General features: G+C 38.6%; 1 protein-coding gene across 1 annotated transcript; it reads left to right on the forward strand.

Moving 5' to 3' along the window:
• The first annotated feature begins 1,567 nt into the window (after positions 1-1,567).
• AGTR1 (angiotensin II receptor type 1) lies at positions 1,568-5,819 on the forward strand. Its single transcript, XM_009282329.2, has one exon. It carries the CDS (start codon positions 1,613-1,615, stop codon positions 2,690-2,692), a length of 1,080 nt encoding a protein of 359 aa, XP_009280604.1. The 5' UTR covers positions 1,568-1,612; the 3' UTR covers positions 2,693-5,819.
• The last annotated feature ends 13,029 nt before the right edge of the window (positions 5,820-18,848 follow it).

Consider the following 18,848-nt stretch of genomic DNA (forward strand, 5'->3'; position numbering starts at 1 on the left):
ATCCATTTGGAATAAGGTTTGTCTCCCAACAAGAGCATGTCAAACACTTAACAGAGTAGCATTCTGCCCTTAACAGGAAGGTCAGTGCTGAACAACGCAAATAATGAGCAACCACCTCCGTTACAACGTAGTCCATATTTCTATAATGACAGGTATCTGTTCCTTCTGGATGCATCTGTTCTGCCCAGGGTCTTAAGGTGTGTATATTTATCTATGTAAAAGTGACTTACATTTATAAGGGTTTTGTTTGTTCGTTTGTTTTAAAGCTAATACATTTCACTTCATCTGTGTTTGAGGCAGCACAAGTTGGATGTGGCTGACAGCTGTCAGGATCCTGCAGACAGCAATAAACACTACTCTGCAATAATAACTATCCTTTTTTTTTCTTCTTCTTTTAAATCTCCACTGTTTTTGAGGGAAGACTATCTATTTGTAGACTCTGGAAAAGATTTAGTATCAGAGTCACTCCACTATTTTTGAGGGAAGACTATCTACTTGTAAACTCTGGAAAAGATTTAGTATCAGAGTCACAGCGTATTACCTGCTTCCTAAATTTGTAAGTCATTAATAAGGAAATCATTCTTGCAGAACACACAAGCCCTGGCAAACCAAACAGGTGCCCTGTAAAGGAGATTTCATACCATTTCCATATACTTAATACAGTCCAGAAATATTTTTCGTACACTAAGACTACAACTCTTGGATACATAAATCTTGTCAGTAACTGAAAAGGTAATGTGAATTGTGGTTCCCCCTTGCACCCTTCTTAAACTCTTTCTACAGTTATTAATGTGCAACAAATCAGCACGTCTGGATTTTCACAGATCTTTTTTTTTCCTCATTAGTAGTTAAATACCATAGTTCCAAGCCAGATGGGGAGCTAGGTAACTTCTGAATTCTTAAGGTATTTATGGTACAACAGAACACTAGATTGTGCAAGTATGCTCATCTTTCTCTGTGATGTAAAAATTGTCTCAAAGAATTAAGCTTAATGAATAGAAAAAAAAATTCTAGTGATTCACAGCAGAGATCAAAATGAGTACCTAATCTGAATTCACTTACTTTCTTAACGCATTACACTTTGTATTTGCAGAATGAACTGGTATTCAGAGTGCTTAAGTGTCGTTTCTGAGATATCTCAATAACTTTGCTCGTTAGATATATTACCTATTTATGGAAAAAAAAAACCCTAAAGACTCTCCTGAATTTACAGTTATCTGCTATTTTGAGTCTCTATTATTATTTTTATGACATATGTTCACTGACCAGTCTTATTTTAAATTGGAACCTTGTTAATTGAAAGAAGTTGGTTAGATTTCATTTATGTTGAAAAGAATCCTACAATGTTCAGTCAACTCCTAACATTCTTATCTCTGTTTTATGCTGCAAACGAAGTCTATATTAGAATAGAAATTGGTTGAGAAAACACTTGAAGATGGCTTATTTTTAAATACAAAGACATTGACACATTGTGTTAGACACAAAACCTTGACATTTAATTGAAACTTTTTAAAAATTAAATCCCTGTCGTGAATATTTTCTTCCTCTTTTCCCCTCCTAGGTGACCTTCGTATTTTCTCCCTGAAACTAGGTTACAGCTGAAGAGATCAAGATGGTCCCAAATTACTCTACCGAAGAAACCGTTAAAAGAATCCACGTCGACTGTCCCGTTTCAGGAAGGCACAGTTACATCTACATTATGGTTCCAACTGTTTACAGCATCGTCTTTATCATAGGCATATTTGGGAACAGCCTGGTCGTTATTGTCATTTACTGCTACATGAAATTAAAAACAGTAGCCAGCATCTTTCTTCTAAACCTGGCGCTGGCTGACTTGTGTTTTTTGATAACTCTGCCGCTCTGGGCAGCCTACACGGCCATGGAGTACCAGTGGCCTTTCGGCAACTGTTTATGCAAGTTAGCATCAGCAGGGATAAGTTTCAACCTGTACGCCAGCGTGTTCCTCCTCACATGCCTTAGTATTGACCGGTACCTGGCCATAGTACATCCAGTGAAGTCCCGAATTCGACGTACCATGTTCGTTGCCAGAATAACTTGCATTGCCATCTGGCTTCTCGCCGGTGTGGCCAGTTTGCCCGTCATCATTCACCGTAATATCTTCTTTGCTGAGAACTTGAACATGACAATCTGCGGTTTTCGGTACGACAACAATAACACAACGCTCCGGGTTGGGTTGGGTTTATCCAAAAATTTGCTGGGCTTTTTAATTCCTTTTCTGATCATATTAACAAGCTACACCTTAATTTGGAAGACCCTGAAGAAGGCATATCAAATTCAAAAAAATAAGACTAGAAATGATGATATTTTTAAGATGATTGTGGCAATAGTATTTTTCTTCTTCTTTTCCTGGATTCCTCATCAAGTGTTCACTTTTCTGGATGTATTAATTCAGTTACACGTAATAACAGACTGCAAAATCACTGATATTGTGGATACGGCTATGCCCTTCACCATTTGCATCGCTTACTTTAACAACTGTTTGAATCCTTTTTTTTATGTTTTTTTTGGAAAAAACTTTAAAAAATACTTCCTGCAGCTAATAAAATACATTCCACCAAGTGTCAGCACACATCCAAGCCTAACAACAAAAATGAGCTCCCTCTCATATCGGCCACCAGAAAATATACGCTTGCCCACTAAAAAGACTGCTGGGTCTTTCGACGCCGAGTGATGCGTTTTGCAACACTTTTTTTTTTTTGAACAACCTTGTGAACGAAGCAGCAAGAATGACAAAATTCATCTGGAGTCCTGAACATCACAGCTTACTGCTCATTGCAGAAACATCAGATCACCGCAGAGAAATCACACTGTAAAGATGTAGCAGTGGCCTTTTATTTTACATTGTGAAGAGGACTGCTGGTTTTCATTTTGTTTTTCTTTACCGAAAGCAACATAAGTGGTGGACAGGCATGTCAGAGTTTCTGTCAGCATCCTGCCGTTTACTCAGAACTACAAAAGAAGGGTAGAGAAAACTCCTAACTTAAGTTCAACGATCTTTTTAAAGGAAAAGCTTGTATAAAATACCTGAATTATGAAGGACGTGTTTTGCACATACATGAGTTATTCCAAGTTTTGTTCAAGGAGCTGATAGAGCTACACTGCTTGTTTTGTTGGGGTTTTTTTTAATGACGTAAATGTCATATCATATTTATAATACATTTTCAAATATATGCTATAGATAGAGGCCCAATTTTAAACTCAAATGGAAATTTAAGGTACTTTAAATTGGTCTCATTCTGATTTATGCTACTATTTTTCATTTTTTTAATGGCAAATTTTTCATAATATATGCAATAAAATGCAGATTTATTTATTAAATATAGAAGAAATATATTTTTAGATTTATATTCCTACTCATAGATTTCAAACATTGCTTCATGAATGTACATTTATATCCCAGTGGGTATTTTTATAGAAGTTTAAAAAAATATATATCTATGTATACACACACACAAAAATGGCGTTCACTTAACCTTTCCTCATGATCTGCCACACTGACTTGGAAGAACATTACTTATGGAGTGGGTTGACTCCATACTCTATGTGGCTAAAAGTAAAATTCTGTATTTGAAAACATGAATTCTGGGACAGAGGTGATCAGAAAACTTCAAGCTGTTTTTGTATAATAACCAGTGCACTCGATGAGAGAAATTACCAACTAATCAAATCCACTCAATTTTTCAAATTCCTGGACATTTAATAATTCCCATAAGCAAAAATGTGACAACGCTTGTATTACAGTTTAACTAATAATGCTTTTAGTCACATCACGAAACTTCCGAGATCAAACTTTACTCTTGGCTTTTATGGAATTGTTCTCCATTTATACAAAACTAAGCCTAGAGTATTTGCTCCCTGTAGAACCTTTTTTATGTGTATGGAAAGAATTCAAACTTATACTAGCATAAATCAGAACAAAAGTCTGGCTTAAACTCTCCATACAAATGATGGGGGAAAAGGTGGTAAGCACTGTAGGAGGTTTCAGCTAATGATATCCTCCTATGTCCTTTTTACCTCAAGGAATGAGCTCCAGAAAATATTTATTCTTGAGTCACACTCATTTATTGTCTTCAAAGATAAATGAGTTCATAAATACTTTTTGACATAGTAAAACTTAAGAAAAATTCCAAAACTGTACATATATCACGTAGACAGTTACATGACCCTTGAGAATTTGCAATATTTATAATCTTCAAAAATACACATCTAATGCGGCTTTGTCTTGGGTAGCAAGTGGTTGGATTATCCATATATTCTGATTATCAGTCTCTTGCATATACACAAATAATATTTTAAATTATTTTTTACTTTAGGAAATTATTTTAAATCAAAACACAACAAAAAAGTTACTTCTGTAGTTTAATACTTTTTAAGAAAAAACGGGACTACAACCAGGTCTGGGAATCTTGTGCCTCTTCCTGCTCTTTCATTCACTTATTTTAAGGCAAGTTCCTTCAGTTTTGCCTTTGTTCTTCCACCTGCAAAATGGGAACAATCTCTACTTACATATGTCACAAGGCACTGTGAGGATTCACTAAAACTTCTAAAGCTGCATGTTAAAAAAAAATGCTCTTTCATTGAAGGTTTAAGTTAATTTAATCGCAAGCTAGTATCTCAAAATTTGAAACCTGAATGTGTCATTTAAAGACACAGTTAAATTATTCCTATTTCATATAATGCTTCATATTTAGCTTATATCTGTCCTTACACGCGAGACAGCCATTCGTTAAAAATGAAGATGGCAATAGTCCCATGCATTATAAATGGCATCCAGAACAGCACCACTGCCTCAGCACTCAGTAAGCTGACAAAGGACTGACAGAGCCTGCCGTTTATCTGTATGATATTTTGTTCATGTACACACGTGCACATGCTGAGCAGCATCGGGAGCTTCCCCTGGCAGAAGCAGATCTGCGTCAGACATAATTCAGTGTGCTCTGCTTGCCACCTGCTGGATGCAGCCACAAATTTGTTTTTCATCTCAAAATTTGTTATAGGAAGAGACAGCAATATTTCCCTGCTTCCTGATGGATCTGGAGATCCTTACCTGTGGCAAAGCTCCTGTAGAAATGAAATACAAACTTGTCCATCGGGGAGGTAGTTAACTTCCTTGACAGAGGCTAAGCAAGCATTTCCTCATCACCTGCCGATCCCTTTGGTCACTGAAACCCAGTGTCCCCAACGACCACAATAGATAGCTCATTTGCAAAACGTTGATTGCCTTACTACAAGAGCCATCCCAAAGAGAAGAAATATATATGTGCATAAAGGTAAAAATCAAAGCATATTTGTGCACATGATAACTAAGTATTTAGCTGAAAGGACTCATTTATCACCAAGAAGAAAAAGAAGCAGAATCAGTGGTGACCGTGAACGGTAAAAATGACTGTATTACAGTGGAAAACAGAAGAGAAGCCATCGGTTAGTGATTTTGATCATTTCATGCCAGATCATGCGTTTTTAAGAGACTGCGTAACCCAGGCTGCTGGTGCCACCTGTGCCTACCTGCGTCATGGGAAAAAGCACGAGCATGCACATTTGGCTGGGCTGCTGCAGGAAAGGCAGGAAGGGATTGCAGCTGGTGTGCTTTGAAGGCAAGACTGACCTTGAATTGATAGGCAAAGAGAGTGGAGGGCAAAGCTGCTGTTAAATAGTGCTTGGAAATTTTTGTTCTCCTAAGGGGTAGGAAAATGATCATCAGCTGCCAAATATAGTGGATCCTAGTTTAGTGTTCCCTTAAAAAAAAAAGTGGCAAATCAATAGATACTGAAAAGTATCCAGAGATAAAACTCTCAAGCAACTCTAATTGGGCAGCAGCAGAGAGCAAACTCCTTCGGAGCACAGAGTTACTGTGTACAGCCACGTCCTGCAGTTTCAGGCGTCCCCACAAAGCCCCGAGCTGACAGGTAACTGAAGCGTCCCTGTTTCCCTCAGCACACCCACACCACTTCCATCACACATCTAGCTGCAACCAATGCAGGTGCTGAGAAACGCATTGCTGCTGAGCCTGACGCTCCTCTGCCCACCTACTCGCTGAAAATACTGTGCTGGAGACCTGTGCATGGGGCAGGCAGAGCAGCAGCGTGACAGAGTGCAGGATCTGGCCGCTGTTGTGAACCCTTGGCTGTATGGTCCCTGCTGAGGGGCAGGTGGGAGATGGCCAGGGTATCCTTTGGTGCAAGAACCTACTCCTTGCCAGCAGAGGAGGGGGGGAGTAAGCCCGAGCTGACAGGTAACTGAAGCGTCCCTGTTTCCCTCAGCACACCCACACCACTTCCATCACACATCTAGCTGCAACCAATGCAGGTGCTGAGAAACGCATTGCTGCTGAGCCTGACGCTCCTCTGCCCACCTACTCGCTGAAAATACCGTGCTGGAGACCCGTGCATGGGGCAGGCAGAGCAGCAGCGTGACAGAGTGCAGGATCTGGCCGCTGTTGTGAACCCTTGGCTGTATGGTCCCTGCTGAGGGGCAGGTGGGAGATGGCCAGGGTATCCTTTGGTGCAAGAACCTACTCCTTGCCAGCAGAGGAGGGGGGGAGTAAGATTTGGCTCTATATGACTTTGCCATCTTTGGGGAACTTTGGGTTGAGCCATCTTAATTTAATATCAAAATAAGAACTAGCTATGTATGTTTAAGAACAAACTCCCACTATCTTAAAGAACACAAAGTTAATTAAGATGCAGTACTATGCTGTTATTTTAAAAAGAAGTATCCAGAGTGCTTTTCATTCTCAGGATGACCAAAGTAAAATACTTGACAAACTCTTAGTCTGTCCCTGTACTTTCCTGGTGTGAGGAACTCAAGCCAGTATTAACGGGGACAGCATATAGCCAGCCCTAAATACAGGGATCACTACTCCTAATCTATCACAATTATATTCTGTTGACTTATTTCAATGAATACTTTCTTTCTGCTGGCAGAATAATTACTAAATCACATTATGTTTGACATATACATGCATAATATTTATTTCTATTTATTGTGCGGTAGTACTTTATATGACTCATGTTTCATGCTCTGCTCTCTACTTGCTTGTCCATTATATGCCTATCCTAAATCATACTATATAATCTGCACTGGTTAGCCTAAATTCCAATTAAACAATTACAGATACAGTAGGGATTAATTTGGCTTCTCAGCTTAACAATTTCCTCATGTTTACATTGTTAATCAAGATGTTGCAGAGTAAGTACAAGGCCAAAAGTCCTTTACTTTACCAGAACTACTATTTAGGTGATGGTTTTCATCATCTACTTGAAACTGTGACAGCAGCAGAGAATATAGTAGGATTCCCAGGTTTGGTTTAGTTTTGCTTGCATAGCTTCAGCAATGATTTATCTTGCTGACCTCCTTTTTAAGTATACTGAAGTGCAAGTATTCCCAGGGAGAAGTTTGCAATGGAAAGAAGAAACATATACTCGGGAGGAGGTGGAAGAAGGCCTAAAAGCAGGGACATGCTGATTTTGGAAATATTTAGTGTTAAATGTAAATACTTAATTTTATTTTTGCAACAAATGATAGAAAAAAAAAAAAAGACCCAAAGACTAAATCTTTCAGCTAAGTAGTAAAAGCTTCCAGAAAGTTTTGAGAGGCTCTTTTAAGTTTCTTAATAATGTCCTGCTCAGTTTGGAACATACCAAACCATTCTTAGCCCACTCACAAGGTCAGGGTCTCCAGCTCTGCTCTTCTACATCACATTACAGGCTTGGCCAGACCATCATCCCACCAGCTTGTGCAAAGTGATGAGGTGGTTCTATCAATCATCGGGTCCGTTTCAACAGCGACCTCGCTACCAAGGCTGAACTAACAAATCCTCAATGTTAATGGCAGAGCTGTCAAGCTCATTGTCACTGGTGAGTTCTGCAGACGTGGCTAGACACTCAAGAAATAGGTACAGATCACATTCGAGAACAGCGTTACACGATCTTTAGTGGACTAGTGCCATGGCCTGCAGCTTTAAAAGTACTTGATAAATTAGGTAACAAGAACTAGATATTATTTTCTTTTAAATATATTTGTGCAGTCGTAAGTTGTGAAGTGGTGGATGTTAATGTTTTCTCTTTCAATAGAAATAGTTTTATATTGTAGAAGTTTACTACTATAAGAACTTTTATTGTCTGAAGCATTACTAAAAACATATACGTCATCAATAGATGTCTTTGTGAAAGCCATCTCCACTGCTGTATTAACCCACCCAAAGCAAAGAGATATGTTTCTATATTATTGTAAGTACTACACTATTATCAGTATATCTATAGCTATCTATCTTAGACAATATCATCCTTACCAAAGTATTTCTATTTAATGCTGTAATATTTTATGCCACCATTCCTCATTCCTTTCAATCTAAAGTCTAACCCAGCTCCCCCTAAACTCGAGATGAACAGGCTGTGTCTGCAATTCATAGTGGAAAGGCTACCCGGCTAGCTCCAAAATCACATGTAGAACCGCAGTTCAGTAATTCACTGGTGTTTCCCAGAACTGGCTAAGCTAACAAAGTACAAAGTTTCCTTGGAGTGGATACTTAACAAATTGCTAATTTTCCTATACACAGGTTAGAGTTTAAAGCAGAATTTAGGCTTAACTTTTTAGAAGCTAAATTAAGTTATAGGGACAGATTTACCCAGAATATTGTGTCAAATACAGGATCGTATTACATTATGAATAATGGCCCTGAAAAGCCAGGCTCAGGCTGCCTGTAGCCGAGTATTCAGTGTAAATATATCCACTTACTTAGAATAAGCTTTGCTGTTTCTAAGCAGTGCCACATTGTACAGTGGCTTCAGTGGAAACAGGATCAGGTTCCAGCATAAGAAGAGGGGATTGGTGCTTTGCTTTTTTTTTTTTGCCAAAAGAATGGTAGAATGGATCACATATTTCCATTTCGAATTTGTATGAAAATAAAACTGATTTTAATCTTGCGTATCCCTAGTAAACCCCACTTCATACTCTGTTTTATAGTGTCACACACTGGGAAAAACTGAAAAACAGTTAAAAGCTAGGCCTATGAAATTTTATAGTTTATCTACTGAATAACTTATTTTCTATGTATTTTAATTATTCCTCAGCTTTACATATATTGGCAGTGCTGTGAGGCTACAATGGAGCAGAGGCCCTGGTGCAGGAGGAGGTATACATATACAGAGACATACCATCCCTTGGAGCTTTACAGCCTAATCGGAGGGTGAAAAATTGTTAGAATAGGGTGGAAAGCAAAGACTGTTACTGAACAAATACAAAACTGTTGAAGATATTTCACCCTGTGGTTAAATAAAATTAAATAAAAAAAAAAAAACAAACAACTTTTTTTTTTTAAACCAAAGTGAGCCAAAAAGCTTCTCTCATTGAAAATAAGAAAGCAAAAAGTAGAAAAGAAAATACTGCAAGATTTTATGTTATGAGTGAGGAACAACCCTGCACATGCACACACACAGACTTTCAAGCATCTCCAACTAAAGTTCTCAAGCAAATGTAAACTTTTTTATGAAATTGAATGAATAACCAGAAATGTTTTAGTCAATGGATGTGTAGAAGATATTAGCAGCCAATTTGCCACTATTGACTTTTCTTTCAGAAAAAAAAGTTAAATTACGCATTAGAAACCCATCCGATAATTACATGCCCAGGAAAGGAAGACCGTGTACTGCACATAGACTTACATGAGCTTTGCCTACCTAGTCTGAACTCCTCCTCATGCTTAGTTTATCACACGATACACAAATATACCAAAAAAACCAAACCAGAAACCAAGCAAAAAATAAAATAATTTCACAAAAATATAGTATGTATTATAGGAGTACTATGCATATTTAATTTTGCCGAAGAGCTATGAAATACTAAAGGATCTGAAATAAGTTTGTTTTTACAAGTTTTTATTCATTTAAGTAGCTTTTTAAAGCTTTTATAAGGATTCAGTTTTGCACTGTAAAAAAACCTCCAAGCATGATAAAAATCTGCAGACCCAAAGCCCTCTTTCTGTGTAAGAGCACCTATAAAGTGAGGGAACGTGTATGATTTGCAGGATACCTTTCAAAGACAGGTCATAAATAAATGTATGTGAGATGTAATTTCACCTACTAGAGGATTTTTAATGTTGAACCTGGGTTTTGTGATAGGATTACTCTAGATAGAAACGTAAAGAAGCATGCAGAAGGGCATACTTTACATTATATACTAGACTGTACTATGCAGTGCAGTGTATACATGTTAAATCCAGCAAAATTGTATTTCTGGTACTCTTGAATTTCTCTGCTTATCTATGATAGCTTTCTGTACTGTCATCTGTAATTTTTACATGGGAGTAGACAGTAGATATGCACTGCTCTGTTGCAGAAAAATTTATCACATTTTAGACAGGTTTCTGTCTAACATAACTGTGCAAAAAAGTAAGCATTTTTCACAGAAACATCTACATCAGACTGATTGTATTTTGAAATACTGAAAATATTAAACAATCCAAAATAACTTTAAATAAGTGTCGGTTTAACTTAATCTTCTCACCATATAGTTAGATTGTTTCTTCCAAGTTTTGTTTCTCATCAAACCTACAAGTAACTGTTTTTAGCTTTAACTCCCAGCACAGGTAGCAGAACAAAGTACAGAGTCTGATGAGAACACTGGATTCTAAATGAAAATGTACATTATCCATACAGCTCATACCCCAGAAATTCTGAAGTTGCACGTAATTTTGTTGTGCTCAACAGGGTTTGTGACTCAATTTCCTGTTAATTAAAGAAAACTTCAAATGTTTATTGGAAAAATACATTGTACTTATTGCTCAAGTCTAGATAATATTCTACCAAGGGATATATATGCTCCTACAGTTCTTTTACCTATGGTCTCTTTAAGCATCTAACTTCAGTTTTCTTGTGGGACTCACCGCTAATGTGCATATACTTGACAGATCAGTGCCAAAACAACATCAACATTCATTACTGTGACCCCCAAGTACACGTTGGATTTAAATGTGGAACTGAATCATGATACTGTCAAGACACTAGAAAAGTATACCGTACATTTAAAAAGCCATCTAAAGGCATATTCCAGTTTTGACCTCTTGCCTCCAGCCCAAAAGAAGACTGCAAACTTTACGTGCAAGATAAAATTTTCCTTACACTTCACTGCTTATCTTGGAGCTGTTTAAAGGCTAAATTTTCTGCCAAGTTAATTTAAATATTTTGACAAGGTTATTCCGTGAGAGAACATGCCTCTATCTCTCCTGTGATATCATTTGATTGATGATCTGCCTGTGTCACAGGAGAAGCTGATTGACACTGCAAAGCTCCATAACTTCCAGCTACAAGCAGATCATCACCCCCGACATTCAAACTTGCACAGAATATTAGTGTGCTCTACACACATTTATGGAATCCAGTTTCACTTACTGCAAATAAAGTTTACTCCTCTGGCCCAATACAGCCACGGGGGCAATGACATTCTGAAAAAAAAATACTGTGGATGGGGACATCCCTAAATTTCACCTACAGTGAAATACCTGCAATGCCTGCAGTATTGCATTTACTGATAATATAGAATACTGACTGCCACCTAGCACATACCATGTATGTGCCCCTGCTGCACACCAGCGTGCTGCGCTAAAATACACTATGGCTTGTTTTTATTTGGCAAAGCCTTGTATGTAATTAACTGTGTCTACACTTAACTTTTGTTTTTTTCTACTATATGTTATTCTCTTAAATCACAGAGAGTATTTCATGCATAGCTGTTAAGTACACTGTAACAGTGGAGAAAAACACATGGGCAGTACTAAGGACGTGCTCCATAACTGTGTTGATTCCACATTGTTTTTAAATGTGTGTTTTCACAGAAAACAAAGGAGTCTAAGACTTTCTCTATATGCTTTAAATTTGGGAAATGTTTGACTTCCCAAAAGCACAGTGCAATTCTCTCAGGAGGTCTCTACCAAATTTGAAAACAAACATTCTTGTGCACAAGCTTTAAATCATGATTTAAACATTATTTTTAAATTTAAATTAGATTTCTGGTCTAGTATTCATTCTGCTGACTGTGCATTTGACAGGATTTTGCTGTAGTCATTTCAGTATTTCTTTCTCCTTCAGAGGACCTCTTTAAGTAACAGGAGATAAAATATTTTTTTAAGCAGAGGGAAAAAATTAAAAAATACACAGAACAAGAAAGACTTGAAGACAGCTCAATGCAGATGCGGTTCCTAGAGCTGCATTACACGCTATTACTTTCATTACATTGAAAATGGGTAGATTTCAAACTAAGCCTATCTAAAAGGCAGAAGTTGTCTGAAGGGTCAATATTACCTCAGGCTGTTTGAAAGGTATAAATTTTCAGGCATTACAGGAATCAAAGTTGCAAACATGCATTTAAGTATACTTTAAACCCTTTAATATTCTACATTTAGACTTTCAGATTCCACCTTGTAACAGCAAGCATTGCCATTGATTAGAGAACTAAAGTCAAAGCAGTTCTGCAAACATTGGCCACAAACCTGTCACAGCTGTTCCTGTGAGCAAACACTGCAGTCTAAACACCGCCCCTAAGATTTCTGTAGTGCGGTACTGAAATCTGTTTTATTTCCATCTAAAATGGTATTGCTGTATGGACAAGATTATAATTGCTAGCCTGTTAAGTGAGACTGCATTTTTAAGATTATGGAAAAAAGAGAAAAATATGCAATCACCTGCAATGCACAATACTGAAGAGCTTTAAGAATATGAGGAGTGGTACTGTGGCATGCAAAAGAAATTTATCAAACAAGCACGAACACTGGTTGAATCCCGTTCACACTGACATCAGCTGGACTTTTACTGTTGGCTTGAATGAAAAGACAACACTCAGTTCCAAGAAGTCTCACATGCTACCATTAAGTTTAGAAATGGAGCAAAAATAGCATCTGAACAATCATTTTATCTCCTCTTGTACAGAGATGAAAATACAGCATGCAACCACAAGAAAACTACTTGCATCATCACGGCATATACACTGTGCAATCAGCTGGGCGGTTCAACACAGAACAGATCGAGTCAAAATGATGGAACCAAGCATTTGATCCATCTGCTTGGAAAGGTTGTTTTAAATACAGACAAGACAATCTAGAAAATACCAAAAAAATTAAAGACTTTATTTCCTTATGCTATGAGGCAGCTTCCTAGCCATCTTCTTTGGGTTTTTTTAGTGCACAGCACTTCTTTGTAGCATATATTAATCAGGAAATTAACCTGATGTTATTCTGCCTCACTATCAGAGAGTTTGAAGTCATTTGCATTAAAACCATGCACAGTGTTGCTTAGTAACAGAGGCAGTGGAATAAAGCCATAAATTAGGAGGAGGAAGATGAGGCAGGAGGAAATCATAGCAGCATAAAAACTTTTATTGGCACTTAAGCGTATTTTTCCCTGATTGAAGCAGAATTCATGAAACAATTACAACCCCATGACAAAGGCTGTTAATGATTAGCCCTTAAGAACTACTGTTATTTTCTGACAGTTCGGAAGCTGGTTTTGTTTATTTCAGAAAAGGAAACATCAAATCTTTGGACTATCCAAAACTGAAGACACAGATTAGCACCAGCTAATTATCCAGTGCCAGCATTTCACTGAAGCTCCCACTGTAGAATAGGAGGCTTATGTAATAATTTATAATTGCAATTAGTCCTTGTCACCCAATCAGAGTTCTAATATACACTTCAGTACCCAGTACTTACATTATGCTGCACAACAGTGCAAAAATACACAATCCAATTACAGTGAAGGAATTATTGGAGAAAGAAAGTTGTGAAACAATTTTAATAAATTTAGTCAGAAACACTGACAGAAAGATAAATGTTATAAAAAGAAAAATCAGTATTGTAATAAAGTCAAGTCTACGTGAAGTCTTTCAAGCACTTAGCAACATTTGTACCATGATGTAAAGATACACCTTTCTCATAGTAGCTAAAAATTACTTCTACTCAGTCATGGAATGTAAAAGGTTTTTTGTTTTAAAGGTCATACAACAAGGCTTGCATAGAACAGAGAACTTTTACGATTCTTCATAGCAGGGACCCAAGAGGCATTCTCTAACATTATTAGAATCTTGGCTTTGATTTAATCACATTATTTCAGTGAACTTTGAAAGGTCCAATCCTAACCCTATAATTTAAAAAAATTGCTCAAAGCTTTAGACAGACAACAGCTTACTCCAAACACCACTTCGGAACCCACCATCAGCATGTAACCATAAAGCAAGGTAAAAATGCAGCAGTCCCCATCCCAACCAACCAAGCGGGTACATCTGTCAAACAGATAAGTATTGCAGGCCACTTTCTCTGTCCAGGAGAAGAGGTGACCACCTTCTTCCTATGCTTATGCCACCCATTTCTAGAAGCAGCAGGGTTTTCCTGTTCTGCTCTTCCAAGTGAGAACATAGAGTTGTATGGAGTTGATTGACAGGGAGAGAGCCCCACCAGAGCAGAGCGCCCTGCGATTTCTCTGTCCTTTTCCAATTCATATGTGTACCCTGTTTCCCCTGCTTTGTTGCTGACCAACTTGTTATGTCTAATCTTAAAAAGAAAGGTTGTGCAGGCAAGGGAGATGAGTCCACGCATTTGCTCTGTAAATTCATTTGTATACTTATGATGCTGGATAAACAACAATACAATAAGCTGACATTTACTTAAGAAACTCAGAAACAAGACAGTATGGATTTGAGCCATTAGAAAACTGTAAATATATATAAAAGATAATTTCTTATTACAAAAACAGCTGAGCTTACCTCAGAACCTACCCAGTCATAACATGAACCTTTGAAGATTTCTCTTTACAAAGACCCTACCACAGTTTAAATATCCTTTCTGATAGATAATAATTTTTAAAGCTTTTCTGTCATCTCAAGAATAGGAAAGACAAAGGGCTAAACCCAATTCTCTACAAGAACTGTCATATAACACATGAAACATGCATTTAGAAGCAAGGACAAAAAGTACTACAGAAATACAAAATATTGGAGAAGTACTAAGACTAGACTCAGGCTAACCCTGCTTCTGTTTATACATGTAGTCTTCCATTTGCTAGAATACATTTCCTCTCAGGCAGCTGTTTTAAGGCTGAAAAAACATAATATAATCTTTCGACCATAGCCCTTTAAAATAGCTACTTAGTTTACTACATCACACCCATCAATCCAGTATCAAGTGCATCCACAAAGTTGCAACAAATTTCATTTAAAGTTTCATTGACAAATTGTTAAATACTCCCCAGTTTGCCGAATTTTCCAAGAAATACAAATCTCCATTAAAAAATGCTGCTGTGAAAGACAATTCTGTGCAAAGTTAGATACACAAATAAAAATAAGTCAAGCTAAGACAATGCCCCATGTGATTTCCTGAGGGATAATACCCTGTAGGATTTCCCGAGCTGGGAACAAAACAGTTAGAGACAATCTGTGAATTAATGCTCAAATCCAAACATAAGCACTTTATACACCAGAAAAATCACTTTTACACCCTCTAAAAATTTTTTTTAAATGTAAGCACTGTTATTTATCAGCTCCCTAGTGAAAAATATTTGTGGTTTTCTTTCAAAAAATGATGAAGCAAAACAGATGCTGCAGTGCAGAGAGCACAGCAAAACAAGGAACAGTTGTTCGCTTGCTCTCCAGTGTGCCATCCACATTATTTGGAACCATGCAAGACCTCATTAGGCCATGCGCTGAGCCAGGATGCAGCCCTACTGCCTTGGGAGCTGCACACGTGTGACTGAGATCAGGATTTGGCCGCATACTTTCTTTCCCGGCCCAACAAGCATAATCCTCACAATATAAATTCTTACAGATGCACGGACAAACCCGGCCACGGTGTAACTTCACTGCTGGCAGAGCTCACGTTCCCTGCGTCGGACACAGCTCACAGAGAACACATTCACGCTTTCATCAGGACACTGACCAATAAAACATGAAATGAGACAGTCTGTTCACTTCGTTTATCAGCTAGCACAAAGGGCAAGGAGCTCTTTGTAATTCTGTCGTGTCAAAGCCCACCAAACCATCAGCTTAACCCAGAAAGCAGCACCATCCTCTCGCTGCTGGGCAGCCAGTGGCCGGCAAAGCTGTGGCATTAGTCCTGTGGCCTGGTGCAAGCCCCCAGCTGAAGGGGAAGGCAGTTACACCAGTCTTTCGCTCCCCCCAGCACAAAGAGTTTGTTTTCCGTCCAGCACAGGGCTCACGGAGACCCCAGCCCAAACAGGGGTGCCCTGCCACAGAAGAGAGAGGGGGCCTGAGTGCTGTGCTCTCCCGCACAGCTCCTGACAGGGCTCTGCCCCAGAGCGTGCACCAGGCTGTAGCCTGGCTCCTGGGGGAGCAACCTCAGGGCCCTGAGGGCACTTATGGGCCTTAACGACCCTGACAAGCACCACCTGGGACCTCTCTGCCCTACCCTCGGCCCGGGGACCCCATTTCAGCCCAGCCTGGGGCTGTCTGTCCTAGCCCCAGTGACGCTGAAGGGCCCTTGCCTCCGGTCCTGCCCCAGCCCGGCCTGTCCCCATCTCCACGGCCCTGCCTGGCCGTCCTAGGCTGTGTCTGACCCTGGTGCCCCTCAGCGGGCCCAATCCTGAAAGAAGAAAGCTGAGAGGTTTGAAATTAGCCTGGTAGAGGTCTCAGGGGCTGAGCGCTGGCTGTAGTGGAGACCGGGAAAGAAAAGTTTTCCACACAAGCTTACCTAACACTAGCATTGGATCCTACATAAATCACACTTCAGAATTCATAACGAGGGAGTGCTTTGGTGGGGATTGCCAAAATAATTTCAGTCATGTTTTAGCATCTAGCTGCTTTTTAAGACTCAGTCTTACCTGAGGGCAAGTCTGAGTTTAGTTGGAGATTTAAGGTGATTTAAGACAAACCAAAGGTTTCTCCCAAACCTAGACAGTCCACCTGACAAGCATTAAAAAAACAGGCAGGGAAGAGAAGCGCAGCGCAGTCAGGCTTTGGCCTAGTGATAAAACTCCTTAGCAGGCAGGTCAGATGGGATATGTACAGCCCTGAACTTGTAGCTACACTCCTTTACCATTTTCTTCTTGGCTCGTTAGACTAGAAACCAGACTTGGTTTCCGTGTTTCAAAGTTCAACCAATTTTATCCATTCATGAACAGCTTTTTTCAAAATGTTATCGTTTCTTTTTGCAACACCTATGAGGGGAAATTTTGGCATCTGTAGCACTGGAAAATTTTAAGAAGAGGTAGTTCGGACAGCTATCAGGAATGACACAGGTTGTCCAGCTTTGGGTCAAAGCGATGGACTAGCTAACTTGTGAGAAACTTTCTATCGGTTTAGAGGCTACTTCTGAGGCAGAGGGTAAACTAATGGAATAATTCACTTATTAGACATCAGTTTCAGATTTCTCAACTCTTGCTGCAGTTCGTAACAGTAGGCAAACTCATTGCTGTTCATTAGAAACAGTGTTGGCCTTGTGCTAAGGTCACAGTTCAAGATACTGACAACATTAATTTACACCAGACAAATACAGCCTGTGATAAGCTTGGAACAATTAGAAAAGACCTTGGCAGAGCTTCAGCACAATTTGAGATGTTTTTCGGCTTCTTGTCCCTTGGGACGGTATTCCTCTAATATGTGTTGTTTCACAGGAAATCATTAAGATCGATACTCTTGAACTACCTTTGACTCTCTCAGAACTTGCAGTCTCTCCCACCAAACAGCTAACAAACTCTGATAGCAGGATATACAGTTCAAAGATGCTGTTACTTGTACATTCTGAAAGAGGCATGGGTCACAGTGACTTATATTTATGATGAACCGTTTGTATTGTGAACACGTGCTTTACAAGGTTCATCATTTTCCCTGCAGAGCTTGTAAAACCTTGGAAACATTGATGCTAGAGACCTACAAAAAGTACAAAATTCTTCAAACCTTGCGGATTTGCAATGAAGAATGTTCTTAGATTACAAAACCTATGAGTTATTTGACCCTACATGTAAAATATAACTCCTTTCTCTCCCCTAGCCTTAAAAATTTGGTCTAGCTGGCAAACAAATCAGAAATTACTCCTTTCAGGATCTATACAAGAGTTAAAAACAACAATCTGAAAGAATTTAGTTCTGAATGATATTGAAACAAGACTTCAGAGGAGCTAAGACAAAAAAAATAAATAAAAGGTTTCACTTCCGAGAACTTCGATTTTTCTATTAAAACAATTTTTTCTTTTTTCTCAGCACTGGGCTACTTCATAACAAGATTATTACATTTTTCCTAAAAGGGCATAAACCTTGAACAGCTATTTTATTAATGTGCAATTTGGGAGAAATGGAAAAAAAAGGCAAATAAGTACCTGAAATAGTATTAATGCAACTTAAAAAAATCAACTCGTAACATTATATAGCCCCCCTGTAATGATCTGCAAAGAGCTCCATACAGTTGCATCCTTGTGATTGCATGGGATTGTGGCCTAAGTCAGCACTTCTCAAAATGTGGTCCCTAGGAAACAGACTGTTTCCTCCAAGTTTCCAGATGCTAAACTGCATTAAAAGAAGTACAACATACATTAAACCCTTTTTCCGTGTAAGTAATTGCTGCTGTAATGCTAGAAAATTATGAAAGGAATGAAGGTCAGCACAATTTCTGAATGGGGGAAAACAGACTACACAAGGCAATCTTTCTCTAACCATGTGGCCTAGCCCAGAAACAAGCTGAAGAACTCCTGATGCAAGTCTATTTGAAATGCAGATTTTTTTTTTTTTAATGCTTTTTGCTTGTCAGGTTGCTTATATATGCTTCCATAGTTTGTCTGCATTCCTCCAGTCTCCTAGCCTTCTGCCTGACTGCAGTTCCTCAGGGCAGCGTGAATT

Source organism: Aptenodytes forsteri, unplaced genomic scaffold, assembly GCF_000699145.1.
Source record: "Aptenodytes forsteri isolate BGI_AS27 unplaced genomic scaffold, ASM69914v1 Scaffold404, whole genome shotgun sequence".
Taxonomy (NCBI): domain Eukaryota; kingdom Metazoa; phylum Chordata; class Aves; order Sphenisciformes; family Spheniscidae; genus Aptenodytes; species Aptenodytes forsteri.

Excerpts from the sequence above, each read along its gene's own strand:
- AGTR1 (XM_009282329.2), top strand. The coding sequence starts at position 1,613 with ATGGTCCCAAATTACTCTACCGAAGAAACCGTTAAAAGAATCCACGTC.